The 24577-nt window shown below is 38.8% G+C and overlaps 1 protein-coding gene across 1 annotated transcript in view; it reads right to left on the reverse strand.

The window, feature by feature from the left end:
- Positions 1-10432: 10432 nt before the first annotated feature.
- Positions 10433-24577, reverse strand: part of PPM1F (protein phosphatase, Mg2+/Mn2+ dependent, 1F) — an 18936-nt gene continuing 4791 nt past the window's right edge. The window contains exons 2-7 of the mRNA XM_009997706.1: positions 19276-19490; positions 14964-15163; positions 14143-14331; positions 12935-13078; positions 11889-11982; positions 10433-10806 (exon numbers count right to left, since the gene is read on the reverse strand). Coding sequence (XP_009996008.1) covers positions 10433-10806; positions 11889-11982; positions 12935-13078; positions 14143-14331; positions 14964-15163; positions 19276-19490 — 1216 coding nt within the window. The remainder of the gene's footprint in view (positions 10807-11888; positions 11983-12934; positions 13079-14142; positions 14332-14963; positions 15164-19275; positions 19491-24577) is intronic.

Raw genomic sequence — 24577 nt, forward strand, 5'->3', positions numbered from 1 at the left:
CAGTAATATGAAAGCCTGTAATCTACGTTAGTGTTACTTGAATTGTGAACTTGATCTAGATGCAGAAAATGTTTTGTCTGGCCCCTGCCAAAGATCAGATATGTGAAGTCTACATTACTAGAGGGGAGCCCGTATTTCTTAAAGTTCTGCCCAGTCTCTAAAGTAGCACTTCTACTCACTCCATTTCCCAGGTGCAGAAGACAGGCACTTCCAGACTGATCTGGTAGAGATTAAGAATTAATTTCTACGTATCAACCCCCAACAAAGTGCCCTAGAGAACCTGAATGACACCAGCAAATACTAGTCAAGGTGAACTGAGCAGCTACAAGAATTAAATAGCCCTCATTTCAGTTGTAACAGTCATTAACTCAGGTTGAAACAGAAACATCTGCCTCACCACCACTATTATTTCACTACTTCCTACAGTCTAGGAAATTAGTGGTTACAGATTTTACAGCACGTGGTCTGCAAAGAAACATGTATCAAATGGGTGTATTTAAAAAGGACATAAATATTTGTTATTCCTTGCTTAAAAAATTGAGGTAGATAATGCTTCTGTGTCATGAACCCCAACAATAGCATTTAAGTTTAGTGTCCTGTAGCTTTAAATAAAAGTTTTATGTATATTTTTTATTTCCATGGGCTTATTGATTGCTTCTTGTTCAAACCCACCAGCAACAGAGACTGCAGATGACTGGTATCGCAGAGCAGAAGGTTGGCTATGAGCCCCATATTGAACACATGGTCTATTTGAGCTCTCCTAGATGGGAAAGAAAACATTCATGAATAAGATAGTACAGCCAACAACAATCAGCAGTCTGGACTTCACCTACTAATCAAAAGGAGACAGTAAAGCCAATCTTAGGCACCAGCAAAGAGAAATAGTGATGTCCAGCCCTCTTCTCAACTGCAGCTCAGATCTATAGGAAAACAGCACCCTTTGCTAGGAAACACCAAAGATGCCTACAAGACACTGGAGTGGTTTTGTTCAGCTCTGTGTTGTTATGAGCAAAAAGTAGCTGTAGTTGTCTTTGGATTGTGGAGTTACCTGGATGACGAATTCCCATAGTTCCTTTACATAATCATGAAAGAACAGCAGCAGTTAGCTGTTGCTTATGCTCCCTGGTGAGCAAAGTGAATCACAGGCTAGAAAACTGCTGCTAAACCTAGTCAAACAAGTCCCCAACCCACACTTTTCTGAGAATTTGCTGCTTTTTTAGAGATGATTACAAGTGAATTTTCATCCCTAGAATTCTTGCTGTTAAAAAAAAACCCAAATCAAACAAACCAACAAAACATTTAGAACCATGAAATGGAAAGTATTTTCAAGAGCAGTTTGATCTGAAGTAGGCTCAAGCATGCCCACAGTACCTTGAGAACAATGTACAATTATGGTTATACTTATTTTTGTATTTCAACAAATACCTTATCTGCTTTCTTCTGATGAAGCATCCTGGCTCTTAGTAGATACTTATTTTTCTTCTTCACCAGACTAAATAGAATAGTGTTTAGACAAGCTGCTTAAAAGACTGCATCTCTTAGATCCCCAAGTCTGTTAAAACTTGCTTGTTGTCTAGTCTCTTATTTCTGTCATGCTCTTCTTACATCTTCCTTTCTTGATGATATGAACACCAGCACTTCTGAAACAATCACACAGATTCATCTTAGCTTCCTAGTTATATTTTGAACATTACCATTCTTCTGAAAGTTTCCTGTGTTCTGCAGTAAATGAACCCTAATGTACTGCAAGAATTTATTGTCCATCCTTCCACTTCAGCAGTTTAAGACCACTTCTTTAATGAGTCTGCAAGTAAACAACAAATTGTCACAATCTCTGCTGCGATAAGGTCTTTCAGATCACTATCCTATTACTGTAAGACATTAGGTAGTAGGCCAAACTTACCCTGCATTATTACTGTTGTTAGCTCATAAAAATAATGAAAGAAAACTTAGATCAAATCACTGAATTAGAGTCACCTAATGGAATTAGGTCCATTTCTAAGATGGGTTTGGTGACATCATCTTTTCAATTAAGCATGCTCTGTGATCCCAAGGAATGTTTCTTTCGAGTGCTTCCACTCTTTTCCCAGAAATGTCCCGTGGAAGATCTGGTGACAGGGTGCAGATCCAGCTGCTTGAATGAAAAGTACATTTAGGAAAAGAAACAGACGATGCTTCAAATCACTTTATTAATACTTCAGAAACATCAGATCCTACAGTGGAGAGTTCTTATCCCCACCTGATTCCAATCACTGCTTTGAAACAACTTCTTGCAATATGCAAATAGATACATGAGGCACTGTGTGAATACAAAAGTGACAATACAAAAACCCCAACAATTAAACCTCATGCAATACATACATATATATATAAAAATATGGCAATGTAGCATAATACACACAAGCACTATTAGAACAATCCATGTAAATGAATGTACAATATGCATAGCATTTAATGATCAATGACAACAGGTTTTGGACCTGTGCACAAAACCAGTCAGCTTAAATAAGAGTTTTAAGATACTAGATAACTGGTTAAGCCACAGCTTATAAAACCTGCTGTACTCCAGCTTTTCTGCTTCAGGGTCACAAGTGCAGATTAGCATATAAAATAAATAAGACTACGATTCTACAACACTTGGCTAACAGCTCCTATTTCAAATTCACTGGCCCTCTTACTTTCATTCAAGGTTCAATAGCCAACACAGTGGCAATAAATGTGCCTAAAGCAACAGTTCCACTCTTGTACTATTTTAATACTGATAATAACACATATTTTTAAGTCAGCAGGAGTAGTTACAGAGGTCTAACTTACCACTAAATAAGCACAGGATTGAAGTTATCCTACAGAGCAGACACTGAAGAGTTACACTGACTGAGAGGCTGATGAGCCAACGTGGTGTGCTGCAGTTACAACCTGTCTGGTCAACTAAGGCTAGAAAGAGAGAATTGAAGAGGTGAAGAGAGTTAGAAAGCTTTTTTCCTCCACTCTAAACAGTGCAAATGTCTGAAAACACAAGGAAATACCGAAACAAGAATATTTCTGAAGTCCCGTATTCAGGATGAGAGCTGCTGTTACCTGAAATAAACTTAAGTATTCTTATGGAATAACCTGCAAGTTAACAGGATTTTTTTCTCACACATCCAATACTGGTCAATGCCAAAGTCACAACAGTTGTAGCAGTCTCTTATCTTCCTAGCTGACATGGTACTTTCTACACTCTGGGTTTTGCAGGTCTCCAAAGATCAGACCTCGATCACTACGAACACAGATGAAATAAAAATTATAAAGTGGCAACTAAACTAACTTAACAGCCAATGGAGTTTACAGTCCAAGAAGCAGCATTTTGGGGTGGGGGGCTGGCAATGTAAGAGGACTTAAAAGAAGAAAAAGAAAATTGGGAAGAAAATATGGAGGAGATAGAGCTGGACTCACTTTCAGAAGTAGTTGAAGTAGTTAAGTAAATTAAAAGTACTTAAAGTTAAAGCTTTATACTGGCCTTTTTTTTTTTTGCCAGTATACATTTTTAACCCCCAACAAAACAAATAGTTTGCCATTATTAAGCACACTGAAAGAAAACAAACAAAAGAAAAGCCAAAAGAAAGCAGCAATAATCATCCAATATTAAGCAGAATGCCTTTTAACAAAGTTAGAAAGGACAAAATGAAAGAGAAGTCATAGTATCTAATTGCCCTGAGAAGGTCCCCGTGGGATCTCTCTAGTTTCCTAGCTATTACCTCTTTATCCTTAGACATCCAAAAGGAACCATCACGCCAACAAAACAAATAGTTTGCCATTATTAAGCACACTGAAAGAAAACAAACAAAAGAAAAGCCAAAAGAAAGCAGCAATAATCATCCAATATTAAGCAGAATGCCTTTTAACAAAGTTAGAAAGGACAAAATGAAAGAGAAGTCATAGTATCTAATTGCCCTGAGAAGGTCCCCGTGGGATCTCTCTAGTTTCCTAGCTATTACCTCTTTATCCTTAGACATCCAAAAGGAACCATCACGTCCTTCAGATAAAAGAATTAATAGTTTCTGCAGGGAGTGATGGTAACACCTTCCAGTTCCATTTGCCTAAGCAACAAACCTTCCACGTGGCTGAAGTTTTGCTACAGAAATGATTATAAACTTTCGGAAGTGATCCGTTACATCAGGAGAGACTGATGAAGTTCGTTCTTCATGGAAATCAGAACCATTTAATCACTAATAAGGTCAGTAGTTGCTATATTAACATCTCCTGGAAATTAGTAATCAGGCTTAACAGTTGAGAGAAAATTAAATAATCAAAATCTAACTAGTCAGAGCCCAGATACATTCAGCTCCTTAGAAAGTTACATTTCTTTTCTCTTCAGACTAAAAAGCACGTATCAACAAGAGATAAAACCCTGACTGAGAGGAGTTTGTTAACAAAATAAAGCAGACATTACAAAGCAGCCAAATTCATTTGTTTAAAACAGTGGTATTAAGCTGACAGTGCACTGCCAAGACTTCTAGGTTGCTTTTTTTTAAATTCCATTGTTTGCATTCCAAGAAGCCTGAAAACATTTCTTTTCCTATTGATTTTGTTCTCTTCTGTTTGACAAAAGCTGCATCTTGCTAAATTTTCTATGCTGCAAACACAGCTGTCTTTTGTTTATTTTTGTGTGCACCAGCAGCAGCATGCACAGCTTGGAAAACACATTAAACTAGCAGCATTGAACAGCTTGTGGGGAGCACTGGGGAGTGTTCTGGCTCTGATGGGTTACACTAAAATAAAAGGTGTGATACTTTTAAGATTTTGGTTTCTTATTCTGTTCAGAGATAAGGTTATCACAAGAGCCCACAAGATAATTTTAAGGTAATATTTTAAGAAGTGTCTATTACAGAGAGGTGTTCAGGTCCAGTCCCTCCCTCATGTCTCCATTTGATTACTTTTCAGCTGACATGACTGACACAAATAGAAATAATTTTATCTAAAGTAAAATCCAATAAATACATTAAAACAACCAAAACATGCAGGAAGTGACTGGCTTAGCTCTTAGAGCTGTCAATGCTGCAAAACAAATACTCAACAGGGTGAGTTGCTGGGTGGCTTGATTTGGGAAATCAGGGAGGACTATCCATTTGGTTTTGGTGCTGTCCATTTTGAAGTTATAACTAGCTTGGCAGAAGCCCCATTGCTTTCCAGCACAACTATTCAAATGCAAGTGTTTAAAGAGAATACATTACTTAACCTAGATTGGGAAGTTTTACACTAATTTGAAAGCTCATTTTTCTTCCTCTCCAACCCTTCCTGAATGACATTTTCTCCATCAAGAATTGTTTGCTCCTCAAAAGAGGCGAATGGACCATTACTTCCTAGGATTGTTTTCTGACAGCACAAGCCCAGTTCTAAAAGGGACAATAATAGAGCTAAGCAGGGAAATTTAATTCAGGCTCAACTAGAGTTAAATTATATATGAATCATCTGCAATCTGCTCTGTTGTGGCTAACATCCCCCCACCTTCTCCCTAAAGCAGTTGCTTGATACTTCAGTACTGTAAGAACAGAAACAGACCACGTCTGGAGCCGTGCACTAAGCACCTGCACCCACAACAACACAAGGAATTTCACCAACATTCTCACACAAAGAATGGAGCTGCAATCTTAATTTCTACTTGAAGAAGCTCAGCTGTCTATGCCCTTTAAAGATGGAGGGGTTTTGTTTACCTTTCGAGCAATGTAATTTAGAAACATATATTTTCCTCAGCCACTTGTTTTGGAAGCACCTTTTAGTTTTTAAAGAATTGCCTGGGAGGGAATTTTCAACCCCAAACAGCTGCTTTAAGCCACAAACTGAAAATGGCTTTTCCAGTGCAGCAAGCCAACTTATCTCCAGAATTAAGAATGCAAGAGAAGCACTTTTCCCAGTATCCAACAAAAAAATGGCAATTCTAGTGGCTTTTCATGACAGAAAGCAATGGAAATGCTTTTAAAAAGAGCAATATTTCATCTGACTTTGAATTCAGATAAGTGTCTATTAAATGCTATTAAAGTCATCACAGTGATTAACACTATTCAATTGCCAACTCTGCTGTAACCACTCTATGCCCAATTACTCATCTTAGGAGGGGTTCCCAGCCGCATCGATTCATTAACACACTTCATGGCATTTACTCATGGCAGCAGTTGCACAGTGACCAGTAACTGCATATACTGAATGCTCCCTCTTAGCACCACCTTACACATAAAGATGTTTAGAAAAATCCATTTACCAGCATTAGCTTCCAATATAGTGTGGAGGGGTCACAGTAAGTCACCTTGGATGCTTTTACTGCAATTCCGTCCTTGGCTGTTTGAAGACAGAGTTACCACATCTGAATTTTTTCCTTTTTAAAGGGTATGTTTCTAATTCTTTCAAGCATTGGTATTTCACTCGAAATAATTGACATTTGTAGCTCTATTTCCCAGCCCACTTCCTTTTTAGAATAGGTATTAATAATACTTAAATGCATTCCTGTCTCTCTCTTTCACTCCTCCATTACTCAGAGGGTGGACTTTATCTCCCCTTGTTCTAAACATTTTCCTCTGGATTCTCAAAAAAAAACCCAAAACCAAACCAAAACCCTCCAACAAATGTCATTTGTAAAATTGTAATCTTCTCTATGTCAGACCCAGAATACTTCACTCAGACATGTTTCTTTGTCGGAAAGAGGATGGTAGGAAATTATATGGCAAAAGTATGAATTACCCAGAAGCAAAAGAGATGTTGAATACCCACTAAGTAGGATGACAAAAGCTAGTTTTCAATCAAGCACAATACAAGAATTTCAGCATGCTCTGGTTTAAAAATGCAGGCTCCTCTAAGGAGCAATTTTTTCTGATGCTGGGTGCTAAAATGCAGCAACAGACATTCATCTGAGTCTAGTAAAATATGAAAGTACTTTCTTTTTTCACTGAACGTTTGTCTGGAATCCTTCAGGTAACGTCTAGAACTTCCAAGATTTTTGCTAGACTTGAGAATTGGTTTTGCTGCAGGCCCATCATAATGACAAGGAAATAGGCCAATTAGTCAATGTGATATTGGTGGACAAGTGACAGTGTATGGTAGATGACACTGGGAAGGCTCAGAGATGCAAGTGCATTCTCCCACTAAAATTACATATTATTTTTAACTAAAGGAGGGAAGGAAAACAGATCAGCCAACACCAGAAATGAAACAAGTTTTAAAAGGAAAGATAATAAAAGCTAATGTAGCAGATTAGTACTGTAAATTAATAACATAGCACCATTCCATATTTTGGACTATTTACTTCAAATTTATACCTTCTCCTAGATCTCCTTCCCCTCTTTCTTCACCACCCAAACAAGTGACACTTCTTGTAACAGCATTATTCAGTATAGCTGGTGGCTTCTAAAACTGATACCGAAGTCACAAGTGAAACAAAAATTGGAGGTTGTCTTGCCATCCCAAGGATAAGGCTATCCTGATGATGATTTGCAATAGAATTTTAGAAGTGCACTTCCAAAATCTGTACTTGCATCCTGTGTTATACTTTCATTACTGATTTAAAATCAAACTGAAATGTCGGTTTTCCAGTTTCAAAAGATAAAAAACACACTGAGAAGAAACAACCTGTCATTTATGACCCTGTTACAAGTTGACAGACCTGACCAGACTTTTACAGCATCTGAAAATTAGAGAAAGTTCCCAAAGACTATTCCTATCCACTTACATCTCCAAAAAATGAGGCACTAGGGTCATTCAGAAGGAACAAATCTACATAAGAGAACAGCTTCTCAAAATACAGAACTTCTTCCCTAGAGCATAGCTTGAGAATTACATTTTTGATTACCACACAGACAGCTTTCTAAAGGCCCATTTAACTTAGTTCCCATAAAAAATTATATTTTTATGAATTCTCACTTATCTGTAAGTATCAATTGAAAAACTTCCGTATTTGTTTCCTCTAGAATGCAAATTTGCCCCAAAAAGGCTTAAATAAAAGGATCATTAAAATAATTTTACTTGTTCAGTTCCCTCTATGTTTCAGGAAATTTGGCAACTTTCAGAAACTAAACCACACTTACCAACATTTCACATGTCCCTTCCTTCCCCCTCTCCTGATAAACCTCGGACAGCAGTGAAATTAAACAATTCTGGATTATTCTTATTATTCTAATAATGAGAACTATTTCCAAGACACCAAGAGGCACTAGTGGTCATCAGAATTTAGCATTGCACTGAATATCTGGATTAGAAATCAAAGAGAGAGGAGATAGTAAATCCAAATGGATCACTACCCAAGGCTTTCTTCACTGAACAGGTTTACTACAAAAATTAACACCTACCCTACCAAGCTGCCATGACAGAAAGACTTCCCCAAATATTTGAGAACAGCAGAATGCAGGGTGGAAAAGTGCTTGCAGCCTCCTCAGAGGAAAAGCTCCTGTTGTTCCATAGCTAAACAAGGAGGTCACTGAGTTGCTGTGTAATGAGATGGCAGCTCACTGAAGAGCTCTCCTATTTTGAACCACATGATTGTCCACAGTAACCCAGCCAAAAACTCAAGCTTCTGGGGTAACTGCATTGCCACACACTAGCTAACCACTCAGAGACACTGTGGACATGAAGAGTGATGCTCTGTTCTTCATTTTAGCCTCTCACTTCTTCTACTTAAAATTTCATCCCTAAGCAACAATAATGCTCAACACATTTCAACCCACAGGACTGACATAGTGCAATGCCATGTGCTTCTAAAGTAGGCATACAGCCTTGCTGCCAGATGTAAAGCACTTCTTGTTTAGATACAGAAATTACTAACATATTTACCACTGAACCTTCAGATCTTGTTGAGTCCTGCTAGCCAGGCTAGCAAGGCAAGAAAAACACAACCAGAGCCTCCAGCATGTAATGGATATAAAAGTCACACAATATACACATTCATTACGGTTATTTCATCCTCACCTTAGCTTCGTATCTGCTTAGAAAGTTATCTAGACCCAAAAAGTTCATGAAGTGTGGCCAAATTAACCATCTATAAATAAAAAACTGCTACCAAAATGTTTCTAGTTTGTGTTATTAAATTTTCTTGTGGAGGTCAGAATTGTATTTGCTTTTAAATTAATGATGACTCAGATTGTTACTTTATAATTAACTAACCAGAGTTTTTCTGCTTGGGGCAGGGGGTAGGTCATAGTAAGTATTGTGAAGCTTTTACTACAAGCCACAAGATTTGGCAACAATGGAGATGTTTTCTTGAAATGTAGTTCCCACTAAAATCATCCACAAAAATAAAGCATTTAAGTGCAATAAACATGAGTATTAATGAAATAAAGAAGTCACATTTAAAAAACACCACAATCTGGCTCACCAGAATATGATAGGAAGCCAGCAATCCTTGGGTGAAATATTTAAGGCACTTGAGGGTAGTCAGTTTTTAAAACAAGATAATAAAGACACAGTCACTTTTAAATTCTAACCAAAACAGAATAAAGTAACACTGCAAAAAATACCACCAGCTGTAAATTTCAGTAAATAAACAAATAAACATTTAGAATAAAAATAAAATTCTCATTTGTTATTGTACACAAAAAAGTGGCAGAAACAAAGCATATTTAACTGCTAGAGCACCCATCCTGGAAGGATCTCTCTCAAATACAACAATAAGGGTCCTTTCTTTTCAGGTTGCCAAACAGCCAATAAAGAGTGGTTGTTAAGGAGAAATAACCAAGTGCAGTTAAATATTGTATTCCAGTTTATAAACCAGAACATCCCAGAAAGCAGCTGATTTTATATCATTTTGCCTGGGATATTTCTAGTTAGATTTCTCGCTCTTTTTCTGGTGCATTGTTTAATTTTCTCCTCTCCATACACAAAAAATTAAATGCCTCTGTTTGAATCAAGAGGCCACATCATTCCCGTAATATCATCTTTGGTACAAAACAAAAGCAACTTACACAGCATAATGTTGTCACCCACTCTCCTGCACACCAAGCCTGTTCCTACAGACCACACACAGTAACAAGCTTTTCTGTGATGGTGACAGCTTCTCTCCTCCCAGTCTCCAAAGAAACATCACAATTAAATACAACATAGAGCATTTTTTTTAAGCACGAATTTAAATCTTCACTCAGAATTCACAAACAGGTATTTTCACCCATTAGCTTATACATATTATAGTTTCTTACCACTTCAGGGCAGAGGGACATGACCAGCAGCCCTGGGACACACAAGTCTGCTCCCAGAGATGAAATAGCTGTACAAATCTTCATGTCTGCTCAGTGTTTTTTTGAAGGGAAAAGGAAGAGACAAATGGGAACTCAGTAAAAGAAGTCTTGCCTTTCTCTTAAAGGCCATTTGTCATTTTTTTTCCTGACAGGTTTTGCCTATTGTATTAGAGGCTTCTTCATTGGAAAGCAGTTCCATATGTGAACTTACTTGAACATTGTGGATTAATCAGATTTCGTCACTGTGTGGCTGCTGCCTCACAGCTGAGGAAATTAAAGGGTGAGCTCCGAGTATCATCACCAGCCCCAAGGCTCTTAGGGTCCCTGAGACAGTCTGCCAAGATGTCCTGAGGATCCCTCAAGAACACCACCAGAACAGTGATGTTATCACTGGATCCATTTTCCTTTGCAGCAGCCACCAGTCTTTCTGCTGCCTTGAGACCCACTCCTTTGGTCTGCATTAAGTGATCTAGGACCAAGTCTACCACCTCATATGGCTTGACAGCATCGAAGAAACCATCACAGGCTAAGAGCAAGTAGTCTTCAGAACCAGTCAGCTCAAATGAATCTCCATCTGCATCTCCAGAGATGTAGGGTTTCTGACACATGTCACCTAAGAGAAACAATCAAAACAAACCCTTTATTACTTCAAATGCAAACAGTTACTTCTTCACCCACTAACTGCTTTTACTGTCCTCAAGGGCAGCCAGATCATATTCCAGAGGCACCTGCTATAGGACAAGGGCAGTGAAAAGCTATGGAATAAGCATGGAAGCCATTTGTTCCTTAAAGGAACCTACCTAAATCCAGTGGGTTTCCAAGGCGTTACTCTAATTCAAGCTTTCCTTATTTTGCAGAGAAACTAAAGAAATTCTATCAAAGTTTTTTCTCTCTGAAATGTATTTGTGGAAGGAAATAGTCAGGCTTTCATTATGCAGATGTGCCTCTTGTACAGCCTTCAGAATGCTATGAAAATAAGACTTCTTAGCTATCCAGATATAAAGGACAATGTCATGAGACTCTGCTCATTGTGTTAAGTTAATCAGTTTAATGCGGAAATACTCACTAAACATTGGTTTCTATTGATCCAAGTAACTTCTACTCATGCATCACAGCTATCTACTGTACTTGACCAGGGTCTTTTTCTCTTTTTGTCCTAATTGGCAAGTAAGCAAAGTAAGCTCATTTAATAAAATTCTGGAATACTACAATTAAAATGCCCAAAATTGCTGAATATGTATGATTTGAAGGAGGATGTAGTGATCTGACTTAAAAACTGCAGACAGGAGAAAGATATAGTAACATTACAGTGGACAAAAACTCCCACAAAACAGACACAAAGAAGGGTTGATGAACATTTATTACTTCCTCCAGTTTTACATATTAAATACTCTGTTAAGCTACTGTAGAACACCACAGCATCAAAGACAATTACAAGAAGCAAGAGACTTAGAAGTATAAAGAATTAGGACTGCCATGGCTAGTGTGTAAAATCAATCAGTATTCTATGCTTATGGTAAAACCATTAAGATATTTACACACCTGTGAGTTAGCCTTATGGCAGAAACAGAGTGGTTTAATGTTTGGTCAAACACTGTTTACAAAGCATTGTTTACAATAAACATTTACAGTCTCAAGTGGTGTGTTTTAAGCAAATTTAATCAGAACTATACTAATTCTGGTGGTTTATCTTACCAATTGCTCTGGAAACAGCCAAGGTACCATTAACCCGCCAGCAGTCCATATAGGTTACACAACCACCCAGGGACTCAATACGTGCTCTCTCATCCTGAAAAACAGTAAGATACAATTGCCACTGAAAGCCTGGCTTGCTGACCCTGTTGGTATGCAGTTAAAGCGGGAAAAAAAGACAAAACCCAAACCCAAGAGCTGCTTCAGTTTCTGTATTTGTACTGTGGACATTGCAAACCCACATATTAGAATCTAGCTCGGAAACATGCCCTTCAGATTACTGGAAACAACTCACCTATTTCCCAACCATACCTTGGCTTGTCCACAAAAAAACAGAATTCTTAACTTTTTGTACCATGTTCTTTCCCATATGGATGAGTACCCTTTCTTGCTAGTTCTTTCCATCCCACACAGCAATTGGGTAAATGTATAAAAATTTAGAATGAAATATAAAATAACTAGACTATGTAAAAATAGCATGTGCATTGATGCCCCTTTAACTACTCAGTTATTACAAATATTCATTCAATGCTATCCAAACTTGCAAGATCCACATCCAATTTCATGTAATAAAATACCTGGCTATTTAAAATCTATAGAAAATGCAATGCACTTTAAGCCAGTTAGGTTAGTAGATTATAATTAGTTTTGGAATGACAGTATAGCATATTATGAAAGACTTGCATTATGCTAAACATTTTAAATAGCTATTAATCTCAAACAAATAAGTCAATTTATAACAGGCAGTTTTACATACAAAAAATCCTTCGAAAAGTCTTTAATTACTAACAATTTTGAAAAGAGAGAGTCTGAGAAGCAACTGAAGTCAGGACTATCAGTACCATCAGTGCTTTCAAGGGAGCATAGTTGTGGGAATCACCTTCTCAAGACACAGGAGTGGATGGAAAAAAAGAAACCATCAATTCTCTAAATCCTAGCATACAACATATGTAAGCAAGTAAAGCACTAAGCTCTGAAGAAGGGTTTTTACCTAAATCTAGACATATTCCAACAATGCATGAGAGAAAAAAAAAACAAACAAGACTTACTTCTCTTTCTGGTTTGTGAGGTTCCATTAATGTCACAGCTTTTCCTTGCTGCACGAGCATTACTTGTGAATCCCCTAGCCATGCTATGTGCAGCTTGTTCCCTACAATCAATGCAGATACACCTGTTGTACCACTCCGCAGCTTCTGCAGAAGAAAAGAGGTATGTAGGGGAATATCTAACAAGCCCTACTGAGTTACACAATACTGTAAACCTAAGTTTAGTCACACTTTGATGCAGCAGAGCAGACCTGCCAATTGTAATTCAGGTACTTGAAATAAAGGTGCAAGAGATCAGACAGACTTGAAATAAACTATTTATATATTCTAACATGAGATGGCTAGTATGTCCTTGTTATGATATTCTTTCTCTGCTATTAACTTCAAAACTGACCTAGGAGACCAAGATCTTTATTCTTCAAAACATGAAGACGCACAGAAAAGAACGAGGATCTGAATTTCAATAGCACAAACATTTCACAAACATACACAGGTCTCAAGGATATCAAGAGAGGACGGAAGGAACCTGACTGTCCTAGATTCTCTGTGGAGGCTAGTGAGACTTGGACCTCATGAAGATGCTGGCTCCTCTTTTGTACCTCGACAGCAATTAAGATCTTAATAATGAATACTTCCATATTCAGTTACTGTTATAATAAAAGAGTTCTCATTAAACTGTAAATAAAGCATCCTCCCATTTTGTAGAAATGCAGAAAGAATGTTCATCATACAAACTTGATTCAAAGCTGATCAACAAGGTTAATGAACTGATGAGTCTGATTTAAATAACGGAATACATTTTTCATCTTGCAACCAGCTGACATTAATGGTGGGACAAGAAAGAGAAAGATAGTGACCAAATTATCAGGAAGAGAAAAACTTCTCAGGTAAGAGATAGTACAACAGAACATCTGGAGGTTGCCTAATTTAGGCAAGAGGCAGAAGAGTGTTCTCTCAAATAATTGGTATGTCAGGATCATTTAAAACACTTAACACTTCTTTTCAATCACTCATCTTGAACTTGCAAGAACTGTCATTTTGCTTTTACTCAAAATAAAAAAAAATCTGATCAAAGAAAACCTTTACATGTAGCATAATTTCATGAAGAGGTCAGTGATTCAAAGAAACTGTACTGCCAGAATTTTCTGGATAATATCATGTTATCCAACAGTTTTATTGAAATACAACTGAATGGCTCTCTACCCACTCACCTCTCTTTTGGCTTTCATAAGAAACATTTTGTCTGTCTTCTGGAAAGAGCATTTCAAGGCCTCAGCTGGGTTCTTAACAATCTCTTGGTGTAGCCCAACATTTACATGTAAATGGGTTGCTGAGTAGTTGGCAGCATCCACTCCACCATGGCCATCAAATACCGCGAAGTAAGCACGATCAATGTCATCCTTGTGCAGGGAGGGAGAGACAGGAAGACATACTCGTGTTCAAAAACGAAACAGCTCATAAACTGGTACCAGTAAGCAAAGGCTCTTTATTCTGGGCTTTCTTCCATACAATGTTGCATAAGTAAAGGCAGTTTAAGTCAGTTTAGCCATGTGCAAAATGCATAAAATAGGTACTTTGCAGGGGAATTACTTTTCTTTGTTTGCTGTTAGTCATTTAATATCCTTGAAAATACTCTGGAATTGAAAGAGCAGACAGCTGGTTATGTTCTCCCACTGCAGCTTCATTAATTGGCACTCGTACTTGCACAACTGCTGTGCCTCCCTATTCTCTTCTTATTATTATACGAGTTATCTCAGTCACAAGCACTACAGCAATGTAACACTAGGTGAACTCCTCACATTCCTGTATCGCTTAGGACATGAAACCCAAGGTCACAAGACCCTTCTTTATCAGTGCAGTAGTTACCCCCTAGCAAACTGAGTCAGTAAGTCCTGGCTCCGGCACAGACATGGTCAATTACTGGTGCCAACAAATTCTTACCATTTCACAGATCATCCATCACTAGGTCATTGTGCTTGCAGGAATGCCGAAAAGCTAACAAACTGGCTTCCCCAATTTTGTCCAGACTTACTGATAAACCAAAGAGCTGATTGAACTCTGGGAGCAGAACGTGGCGATCCTCCATCTTCCGTCGAGTGTTACGGATGGCGTGGATGGAAACGAGCAGGAAACGTCCCAGTGGTCTCAGTGGTGGCAACTGCTTCTGCCACTCAGAGCAAACATCCCGAAGCTTGTTAAAGAAGCAGCGCTGCAAAGACTCTCCATCCAGCACTGGCAGCACAAAAACAAAACAGTAAATTGTGTGCCCCATTTTCCTATGTTCCTCTGTCTTTTGGCCTGTCTTGGAGCTACATTCAGCACTCTGTCTTTACAAGCTCTGCAAGAATTAAAATAGGCTCCTGAGAATAATGTGGTAAGACAGTTGCAATGGAAAACAGTGTAATATTAAGGATAAGAGCAGCAGGCTTTACTCACTAGCTCTCTTTCAAAACCAAGGCTTATCCAATAGGTAATTACATTACAAAAATCATAACAAAGACCCAAAAATCAGCCTGGCATAAGGCAAAAATGTTATTCTGATGTAAGTAAAATGCACAATACATAGTGATAGGAGTGTATCCTGAAGAAAAAAAAAAATCAAGTGAGCAGAAAAGCCTTCAAGGTAAGAGATTGCTGTTGTCTTAGACACAAGGGTTGAAAAAGCATTAGCCTGGCTTTGAGTGAAGTTATGTCCTACTGAACCACTTCCACTGAAACAACAAGGAAGTCTGAGAATGTTTTGCTGAGGTCAATAGCTCAACTCACAGTTGAGCTGAACAGATTAGAATTTTAAGCTGTTGTCTTTATCTTTCTAAATACACACGGTTGTAGGAGCTAGAGGGACAGAAGAACACTTCCGCCACTTCCCTGCTTTGTCATTACAGAGCAGAACTGTAAACACCCGCTGAGCATAGTGTGAAAAGCTCAGGCCAGACACTCAAATCCTTTTCTGGATAGGTCCCAAAGATCAATTAATCCAAACTTATTGTTCAACAGACTGAATGGTTTGGTATTTGGCATTGTGTCTAGCTTTGTAATGCAGTCTCTCTCAGAATAAGTAATAATTTAAAGTTTTGTTATTTGAGTAATAATGCCTCAATGCTAAACCAACTAACTTCTAAAAGCACTGAAAAGATCATCAGTTGAGAAAAAAGAATTTGCTGGTCACTAATGTGTTTCCTGAAGAACTGCAGCACATGAACTATCTTTCCTATTTCTGTTTTATCCTGACTCCTGCCTCACAATTTGTTTTTATAAGTCCTCGTTATCAAGCATTTCTTTTTCTCAGCAACACTGGATGGTCAGTTCCAGATGCATCTCTGGGCCTCGGGAATCAAAAGTTTGAACTTAACAGATCTTTGATTAGCAGCCACAACACATTAACCAGAACTACTTTTGGTTTCCTCAATATGCAGGTGTGAATGGGCAAGACATTAAAACCTTTAAATATTAAGTAGTCCCACATAAAAATATAATTAAATAGGACAGCATGTTAGACAGCCCTGTCTACAGCTGTTAGTTTACATATTTGTGAATGTCTTGACCAATACTGACTTGGACACACACTGCTGTGAAATCTGACGTAGAATTTAGTACCTTAATACCAGAAATTCTTCTGCAGGATACCACAGCAAAGAGTGATGCTCATACAGGCACAAGTACACACTTTCTTTTATATAATCACTTGTTTTGTTCCAAGAATGTTTTTTTTGGCCAGAAAGTTATTGTTGCATAGAGTCCATACTGTGCTGTAGCACAAGGCACATCTTTCTTCCTAGTTGAACAGTTCACGTGATGTAATAGCATTTACAAGATAGAGGGAAAAGGTACAGTCCAAACATGCAGATAAATTAGATATTCCTTGCATTTGGGCAATCTAAGTACCTGAAGAGTAAGCATATTTCCATAACATTTGATAGGGGAACAGTAAATAGCAATTTGATCTAAATGACAATGGGGACACAAGAACAAACATAAAACAGATGGGAATATATAAGATGGGAATTGAAGAAGGCTTCAACCATCAGAACAGAGAAGGTTCTAGGGCATTTGTCAAGAAGGAGTAGCGAGAGAGAACCTGAACTAGTTCAAGATGGAACTCAACCAAGAATTTTCTGACTTTGCCTGCGCTAACTTAAAAGCAGATTCCAATCCGTATCTTTATGACCTTGAGAGTCAAAGAGCCAAATGAATGATTGTACAAGTGTCACCAGTATAATGTAAACACACAGGACTCCAGAGACATTAGACACTCGTGACCAAGAAAACGTCCCTGTCCTATCAAGTTCTTAATTACTCACTGTTTCTAAACATTATGTCTTAGGTGTTCAGGTTCACTATCTAAAGGCGTGTGGGCCGAAGACTTTAATAAGATCCAGAACTAGAACTTATAATCCCAGACTCACAAGTACATAGCAGTTCACATCTTACATTACTGCTACAGTTCACCCCAAAGACAATTAATGCAATTCAATGAAGAGTCCCCAGCAGAGTGACTGCAAGATGCTCTGATGACCAATTTCCAGCTGCTTGTGAAGTACTTGTGCTGAAAGCCTACATAATTATCATGTGGGTTACAATATACTGTTTCTTATTTTCCTATATAGGTTGAGTGATAGCAAATAAAGATACACCACTGGAGCAAAAAGTCACAACTTAGTAAGTACAATTCTCTCTGATGTAAGGGAGACAATAAGAAAGATGCTTTTATATCACTTTCAACACTGGCATATCTTACCACTTGTCTTGCAGCCACTGCTGCAAACATAAATTAGAGCTTCTAGTTATGGAGATCAGAACATTGCCCTCCTTCAGCTTCTCCTGCACAAAGCCATGTTCTAGCACTGCTGCCTGTACTTCCTTATTATTTACAATTGCAGTGATCCAGTCCTGCAAAACTCTTATTTGCCAGCTCATCTCAGGCAGAGTTAGCTGCAGATTAGGTTAGTTGCAGGGAAGTCTGCATGATTGCTCACAGACAGACACAACAAAAGAGGGAGCACAGAAATAGGGCCCTCTGGGGAGACTGAGCTCAAAGTGACTGCAAGAGGCACCCGTGGGAATCTCTGAAGACCTGGGGAATGCACTCACAAACTGGTTGTTTAGACTCCAGCCAAGCTGATACAAAGCCAAGTCCTCCCATGCAAAGTGCTGCAGACTCACTACATCTCTCCAGACATAGGAAGGCTGCAAACACTAAGGCAAGGGATAAAATATTCAGGGTGCAGCAAGACTTAATTAAATGTGTTCCCCCTCCTGCCATTTCAGACTTGCAGGTGAATACTGGAATAGTCTTCTGGGAAGTGTTGTATCCTTGCTATTACCAGAACTCTGCTTGGAGACATATCCTCTGGGGCACACTGAACCGTCTTTCAAATCATCCCAGGGAAATGGAAGGGGGAGTATTTCCCCTTACAGGACAGACTAGTTTGCCTAAGACATCTCTCCTTCATTTTTATCTTTGACTCTGACTGCATCCTGCTCCATTTAAATTCTTGGCACTAGGATTGAAGGTTTGGTGAAGTCTGATGTTAAACACTTCGGCATGTAAACGCAATAGGACCATCTGTTACATAAGGCTCAGTCACCATGGTCTGTCTCTCCAATTTGCTCAGATAGGAGAAAACGCAGGTACTGGGCAAGACACATACACTGGTTTCTTCATCCCTCAGCATCCCATCTTCATAGGGGAGGGTGGGAAGAGAACAAATAATCGATGAAGAGAGAGAGTACTGAGAAACTTGCCAAGAGAAAGATCTGGAGTTTCAAGATGTTCAGGTTGCGGAGGAGCCACAGGTCCCAAAATCTGGTTCCCAAGAACAGACAAAAGCAAGATGGATTAGAGGGATGAATTTAAGGTGTTGGTGTGGCTGCACAAGAGCAACTGTGAAGATGCCAATGCCAAAATATAGGAGTAATTAGCTAAGGTCAGTCTACCAAAGAGAAAAGGGCACATAAAAAATACATGAGGTAATCAACTTAAGATAGGAACTGAACCAGCTCAATTTCCTCTAATGAGGAAAATAAAAGTTCTCAACCAGTTCAGTTCAGGAAGCACAGTGGACACAGTCTTTAATTCTTTTTGGGAAGGGAGGCTCTTTTCCCTTTCCCAAAAGCCAACCTATATGACCAATCCGGAACTCCAGACACCACATTTGCATCTTGCCCACAAAACTAGCATAGCTACTTTTCATCCCACAGATACCCAGCAGGAGCAAATAAAGTTCTGTTCATTGCTGCTTGCCAGACAGCCTCACCAAATGTTCTGGGAAACATTTCAAAACCCTGAAGCCTTCCAACAGACAGCCTCTTGGAAAACCACAAAAGGTAAAAAGTATACTTACAGGTGAAACTTTCCTCATCTCCTTCTCCCTCTGTTTCCACATTTTGCTGCTTAAATTCAGTCAGGTCTGTTTGGAGGACTTCATCAACTGCAGCATGGATCAAGGATGCTGCAAGAAGTGGTGGAACATCTCTGCTGGTAAGAAAAGGAAGGGAAAGTAAAAGAGACTGCATTAGTTTCAATTGATCTACAACCCCACTTATTATGGCTGGTGGCCTCACAATTAGAAAGCATTATACACAATCTGAAATTCCAACTTCATTAGTAAACTAGAAGAAGAAACCATATGTTCAATATTTATTCATACAAATCTTCAGTAAGATCTTCAGTTATACAACTGCTTTCTCAAGAATGCAAAGAGGAAGAAGTGTATGAATCATGTTTTCAAACTTTTGCCTCACACTCCAGTTGCAGATGGTACCTCCTTCTCTTGAGCTCTTGGATGGGAACCGGTACCTTCAATTGTAACCTCTGAATGCAAACATTTTGCTTCTACTCACTACACAACACTTCTCACTTGTGTCTCACCACAGACAGTTACCAGGATCTCTGCACTGTGGTAAACACAAATCTCCAAAAAGGTTACTTAAGACAGTTGTTGCCTGCCCTCCACAAGAAAAGTGATGCTGAGTACTAATCTACAGCCCCTTTAACACTCAGTTTCTCCTGACTAGAAGTTCCCCAAAGAAATCATCCAAGAAGAAGGTGCAAAGAGGTGACACTGGAGAATAGGCTAAGAAGTCTCCATGACTTGTAATTCAGCTGAAGCTTTTAGGTAACCATCTAGAAGACAATAATGCTTCATGATCTAGACACTGTCTCCTTTTTACTCAATGCTTTATGCAAGCTAACTGCTTTACAGGAAGCACACACTTGCTGTACTGCTTTTGAGTCTGTAAATAAATAAGCCCTATCCTATTTAAAAATGGGGCTACTAGAAAATAACTCTTATATTCACTATACTCCCATGGCAGGCACTAACAATTACAGTACATAACACACATTCCAGACATTTTCTAAGTGCACAAAGAGTAAGCATAGATGTCCATAAAAAGCATTTTATCGGTTGTTCTTGGATTGTTTGATGCCCACAAAGTATCAAGTTATACAACCAAAGCAAATAACACATCAAGGCATCAGCAGCAAGTCAAGGACAAGGCTTTGTTTTGCCAGGAAACTTTTGCATAAAATTGGTTGGCTACAGAGTAAGAGATGGTGGAAGCAACTGGCCTCTGCAGAGGTTCAGAGATAACTGTTTTTGTGCCTACAGAAGAGTGGGGAGGGGAAGATCGTGGGGTTTCAGAAACCTGTGACAAAAAGCTGAAATGCATTTGCCATTGTGTTTCTGAAAGACAGGCCTTGTCATATCCTCACAGCCATGAACGAGTACCTCCTGTGGCAGCAAACAGAAAGCATTGTGTTAGTCAGCAGGCTGCGAACAGAAGTGTGTTTTATGCTAGGCATTCTGTAGCTGTGATGGCCTACTTTAATGAGTCACTTTGGTACTTCAAATAGATGGCAACATGTTTGCAGCCCTTTCAGTGCTGGCTGCAGTTATATCACATCAAGGGAAGTCAGAAATTGGCTTTTTATTTCTTTTTTTAAGGCTAATATGCTTAGAGCAGTCAGTTCCCTTCCTGTTCAAGTTAATAGGAACAATGCCTGCTTATAATCCTTTTAAAGGGTCAGGCAAGAACATATGTAAAACAGATATGGCAAATCCCCATCTATCCCCCCCCCAAAATACTGCTTCCTGGTTTTGTCTGTATAGTTGGCAAAGAAAGGAGTAAGAAAATGCAAGCCACACAAATAATGTCAGTTGTGTAGCTGATGCTGCTGAAAGTCAGAAGCTTTAACTAAGGTAGGCTTCAGTTTCAAGAACAGAGACAAAAAACGTTAAACAGTTATGCATTTAAATGCACATTGAGAGCCACATCTTCACTCATCTTCAGAATTTCTCTGCTATGCTGAAGGAAAAATTAGAATCTAGCCTGGGTTTCCAGCTCAGCATCAGAAGAAGGCTTCATGCTTTGATTTTAAACTTCCTAGACCTCTACTTTCCAGAGGCCTGGCTTGCTGAACTGAGTCCACAAAAAGGATAAACAAAAGGCAATATACTAAGTGCTGTAATTCACAGCTCTTGTATGAACCTCTGTTTACAGGATGCCTGTAACAAAGAAAAGGTTTACAAGTTATTATGTCACATCCTTCAACTTTTCCAGTTGCCACCCGGTTCCTAAAAAGGAAATTCAGAATTCCTCAGTACTGATAGGCTTCATTGAGCTTTGCTTCCTATGCATTTCCTCCCTCTACACAGCTTTGCAAATCTATAGGAAGAAAATGGTTTTATTTGTTATGCAGCCAGAAAAAACAACATCCAGCAGTTGATTCTGACACACTAACAAAATATAAAATAAAAGCCTATAAATTTACCTTACCTATTTAGTTCAATCTCAGCTCCAAATAGAACATATTACTTCTACTACTCTTAATACTTTTACTACCATATTGGTAAGGCTGCTTTTTATTTGAGCTCAGGTAAATGGAGATCCAAGACAACAACATCATCTATCCAGCGTAGATTTTTACTGGTTCTAATGTCATCTTCTAAATCAGAGACTTCAAGAGTTAACAAAATAGATAATTAAAGAAGAACAGCTTCTTCAGTTGAGAGCTACAAGGTCTCACTTGGCTAAAGCATCTGGAAGCAGGCACAGTACCTATGGCAACCAGTGTAAAAGTAGAAGCCCACTGCAGTTACCATAACAGACTTAAAACCTTTTCTGTAAGCAAAGAAGAATGTCACTTATTGTTAAAATCTTCCTTTCAAAGAAGCCCAAGACACCCTGCTGACAGGCTGAACCAAGCATAATTTAATCTTTGTGAATCAGAAGAAATAGTGTAGCTGTTTCCTAAGTGGGAAAACAACTGTGGGAAGAAGAGGGAAGCTGGTTGGGTGTGTTACATGGAAAGGATGTTACCTTCTCTTCAGGAGAGTCTTAAAAGAAATGTGTCAGCCCCATTTCTATGACACATGCAACAGTAATTACCTAGCCTCAGTGTACACAGGTTAGTAGTAAACAGAATTTCTTTCCTACAGGCTATTTCTTTGCTAACAAAAAGGGTGTGTTTTGACCACAACAGAAAATATTTTTAAATAATTAATGCAAGTTGTAACAGTGCAGATGAAGCATTGTAGCTTCACCACCAGCTGAAGCCAGATCACCAGTGGCTCCAGCCACTTCATGGTAAATAACAAACCTAACTTTAAAAACTTGAGTATAGATAAGAGTGGTAAGTTAAAGAGTAAAACGACACTTATGCTAATAAAGAACATAGTTAAATTAATATGCCATCCTCCTCCTAGAAAGATTCCGGACTACTGGACACAAAGCATTGCTAACAGGAGCTATGCAAAGGTTCTGTTGATACACATACCTGCGGGCCAAAATAGTGTCACACAAGGAAGTAGAAAGCAATTATGATATTTTGCATACTTGAGGTTTGGCATGAGCTACAGAACAGAACTCAGTTCTCTTCTTGTTCACCTTTTCTCTCTTCTGCAATACAATTTAGTTTTCTATTTTGCTCCACTTCAGAAGACCAGCTGTCTTGCCATCACAATCCCAGAGCATTCATATATACCAGATCGTAAGACTGTTACTGACCCCTCATATGTTAGCCTTCAGAAAGAAAAGACAATATGCACAAGTTCCTTCAGAAAGCAGAAACCCTAGTAAGATCCCTTCTTGGTTTATTTGGTTCATTAAATCCCCAGTACACTTGCAGTGAATATTGCAAGAAAGTCATCAGTTCAAAGACACCCCCACCTCTTCTTCCCCTCCAGTTTAAAAGGGTATATTCAGAAGTCTCTAGTTAACAGCTTTGTAGGGCAAGAGGGAAGCATCCAGAGCATCAAAGGTCAGGCCACCACATCTTGCCCAGAGCCTCAACTGTGACTACACTTTTTTCAAAGGCTTGAAAACAGATGACAGAGTTTCTGTTGTGCTGTGCCCACAGCTTGCAGCAGCTTTGAGAAAGCAGAGCAGAGCAGCAGATGGCAGACTCTGAACAGCTGCTCTTCAGTGCTCTCAGCAGAGGAGCAAGCTCTGTGTAACCTGGTGGAGAGCAGTACAAAGCCTTGCTAGGACACACCAAACACCCAGTGTTTATACACAGCCTTCTGAATTTTTATCTACTATTTTTGGAAGGAAAAAAATTCACATCCCTCCAGCCCAAACACACACATTCTCCCACACTACTGTCAGGAAATCTTTGTATAAAGAGAAGAACAAGATACTACTGACTGGATAGGCCAAATTGTTGATTACTTGTCATCTTAAAAAATATATATAAATAATTACATAATGTTTTTTTCTAAATATTATTAGCAAAGTCACGGCAACAAGGAGGCAGTTGTGTTGCAGGTCAGAGCACCACTGTACCATCCTCTTCTCCTTTCAGAGTGTGTGTGTACGTATATAGGTATATGCCTGTTCTGTGAAACAAAGAGATGCTATACCTGCTAGCAAACGCTTCTAGCCTAAGTGAGCTGCAGCTCACTTGAATCAGAGAGGAGATAATATTAGTGCATTTCTTTGCTCCCTGGGCTCTGTAACACCACAAGGTGACATACAGTTCAGCTTTGTCAGTAAAGCAAAGTTTATCACTGTGGACTCGGTGTGTGTTTCTAGCATGTTACAGCTGTATCAGCAAAGTGTGTTTAGTGCAGATCTGCAAATGCCAGCAGTTCTCTAGTAAGTGAAAGATCCTCTCAAACTGCCAAAATCACAGCAGGTCACAAGTTTCCTCATATACAAAAGCTGCTTGTATTTTCTCCCCAGTCTGCTACTTTTATGTCCCACCCCCTTTTTTATTCTTATAATCAACTACAAAATTATTCCACTCAAGTGGCTCTAAGCAGTAGTATTTATTACAGCAGCACACAGAGTTCCCAGGGTGATGGTGACCAGAAAAGTACAAATATATATCCATTGAGGAGAGAATATATGACATCTTACAATGCAGAGGAAGTTGTTGTGTTAATGACATCAGGTCTTTACAAATATAGGAGCAAGATAGAGTCAAAGCAAATACATGAACAACGCCACACACGTAATTTCAATCTTTTACGCATTTTCCTTTACATGCAACAGTTTTTTTTCCAGATTTTCTTTTGAAACTATCAAAAGCAGCAGCCTTAGAATCCAGAACCCACCTGTTGAGGCCCTTCAGACATCATCAAACAGTTTTTACAGAAAATGTGCAATGGAGAGTGAGCTGCTACTTCCATTTCATTCTCA

The sequence above is a fragment of the Chaetura pelagica genome, unplaced genomic scaffold (assembly GCF_000747805.2).
Source record: "Chaetura pelagica isolate M959 unplaced genomic scaffold, ChaPel_1.0 scaffold45, whole genome shotgun sequence".
NCBI lineage: Eukaryota > Metazoa > Chordata > Aves > Apodiformes > Apodidae > Chaetura > Chaetura pelagica.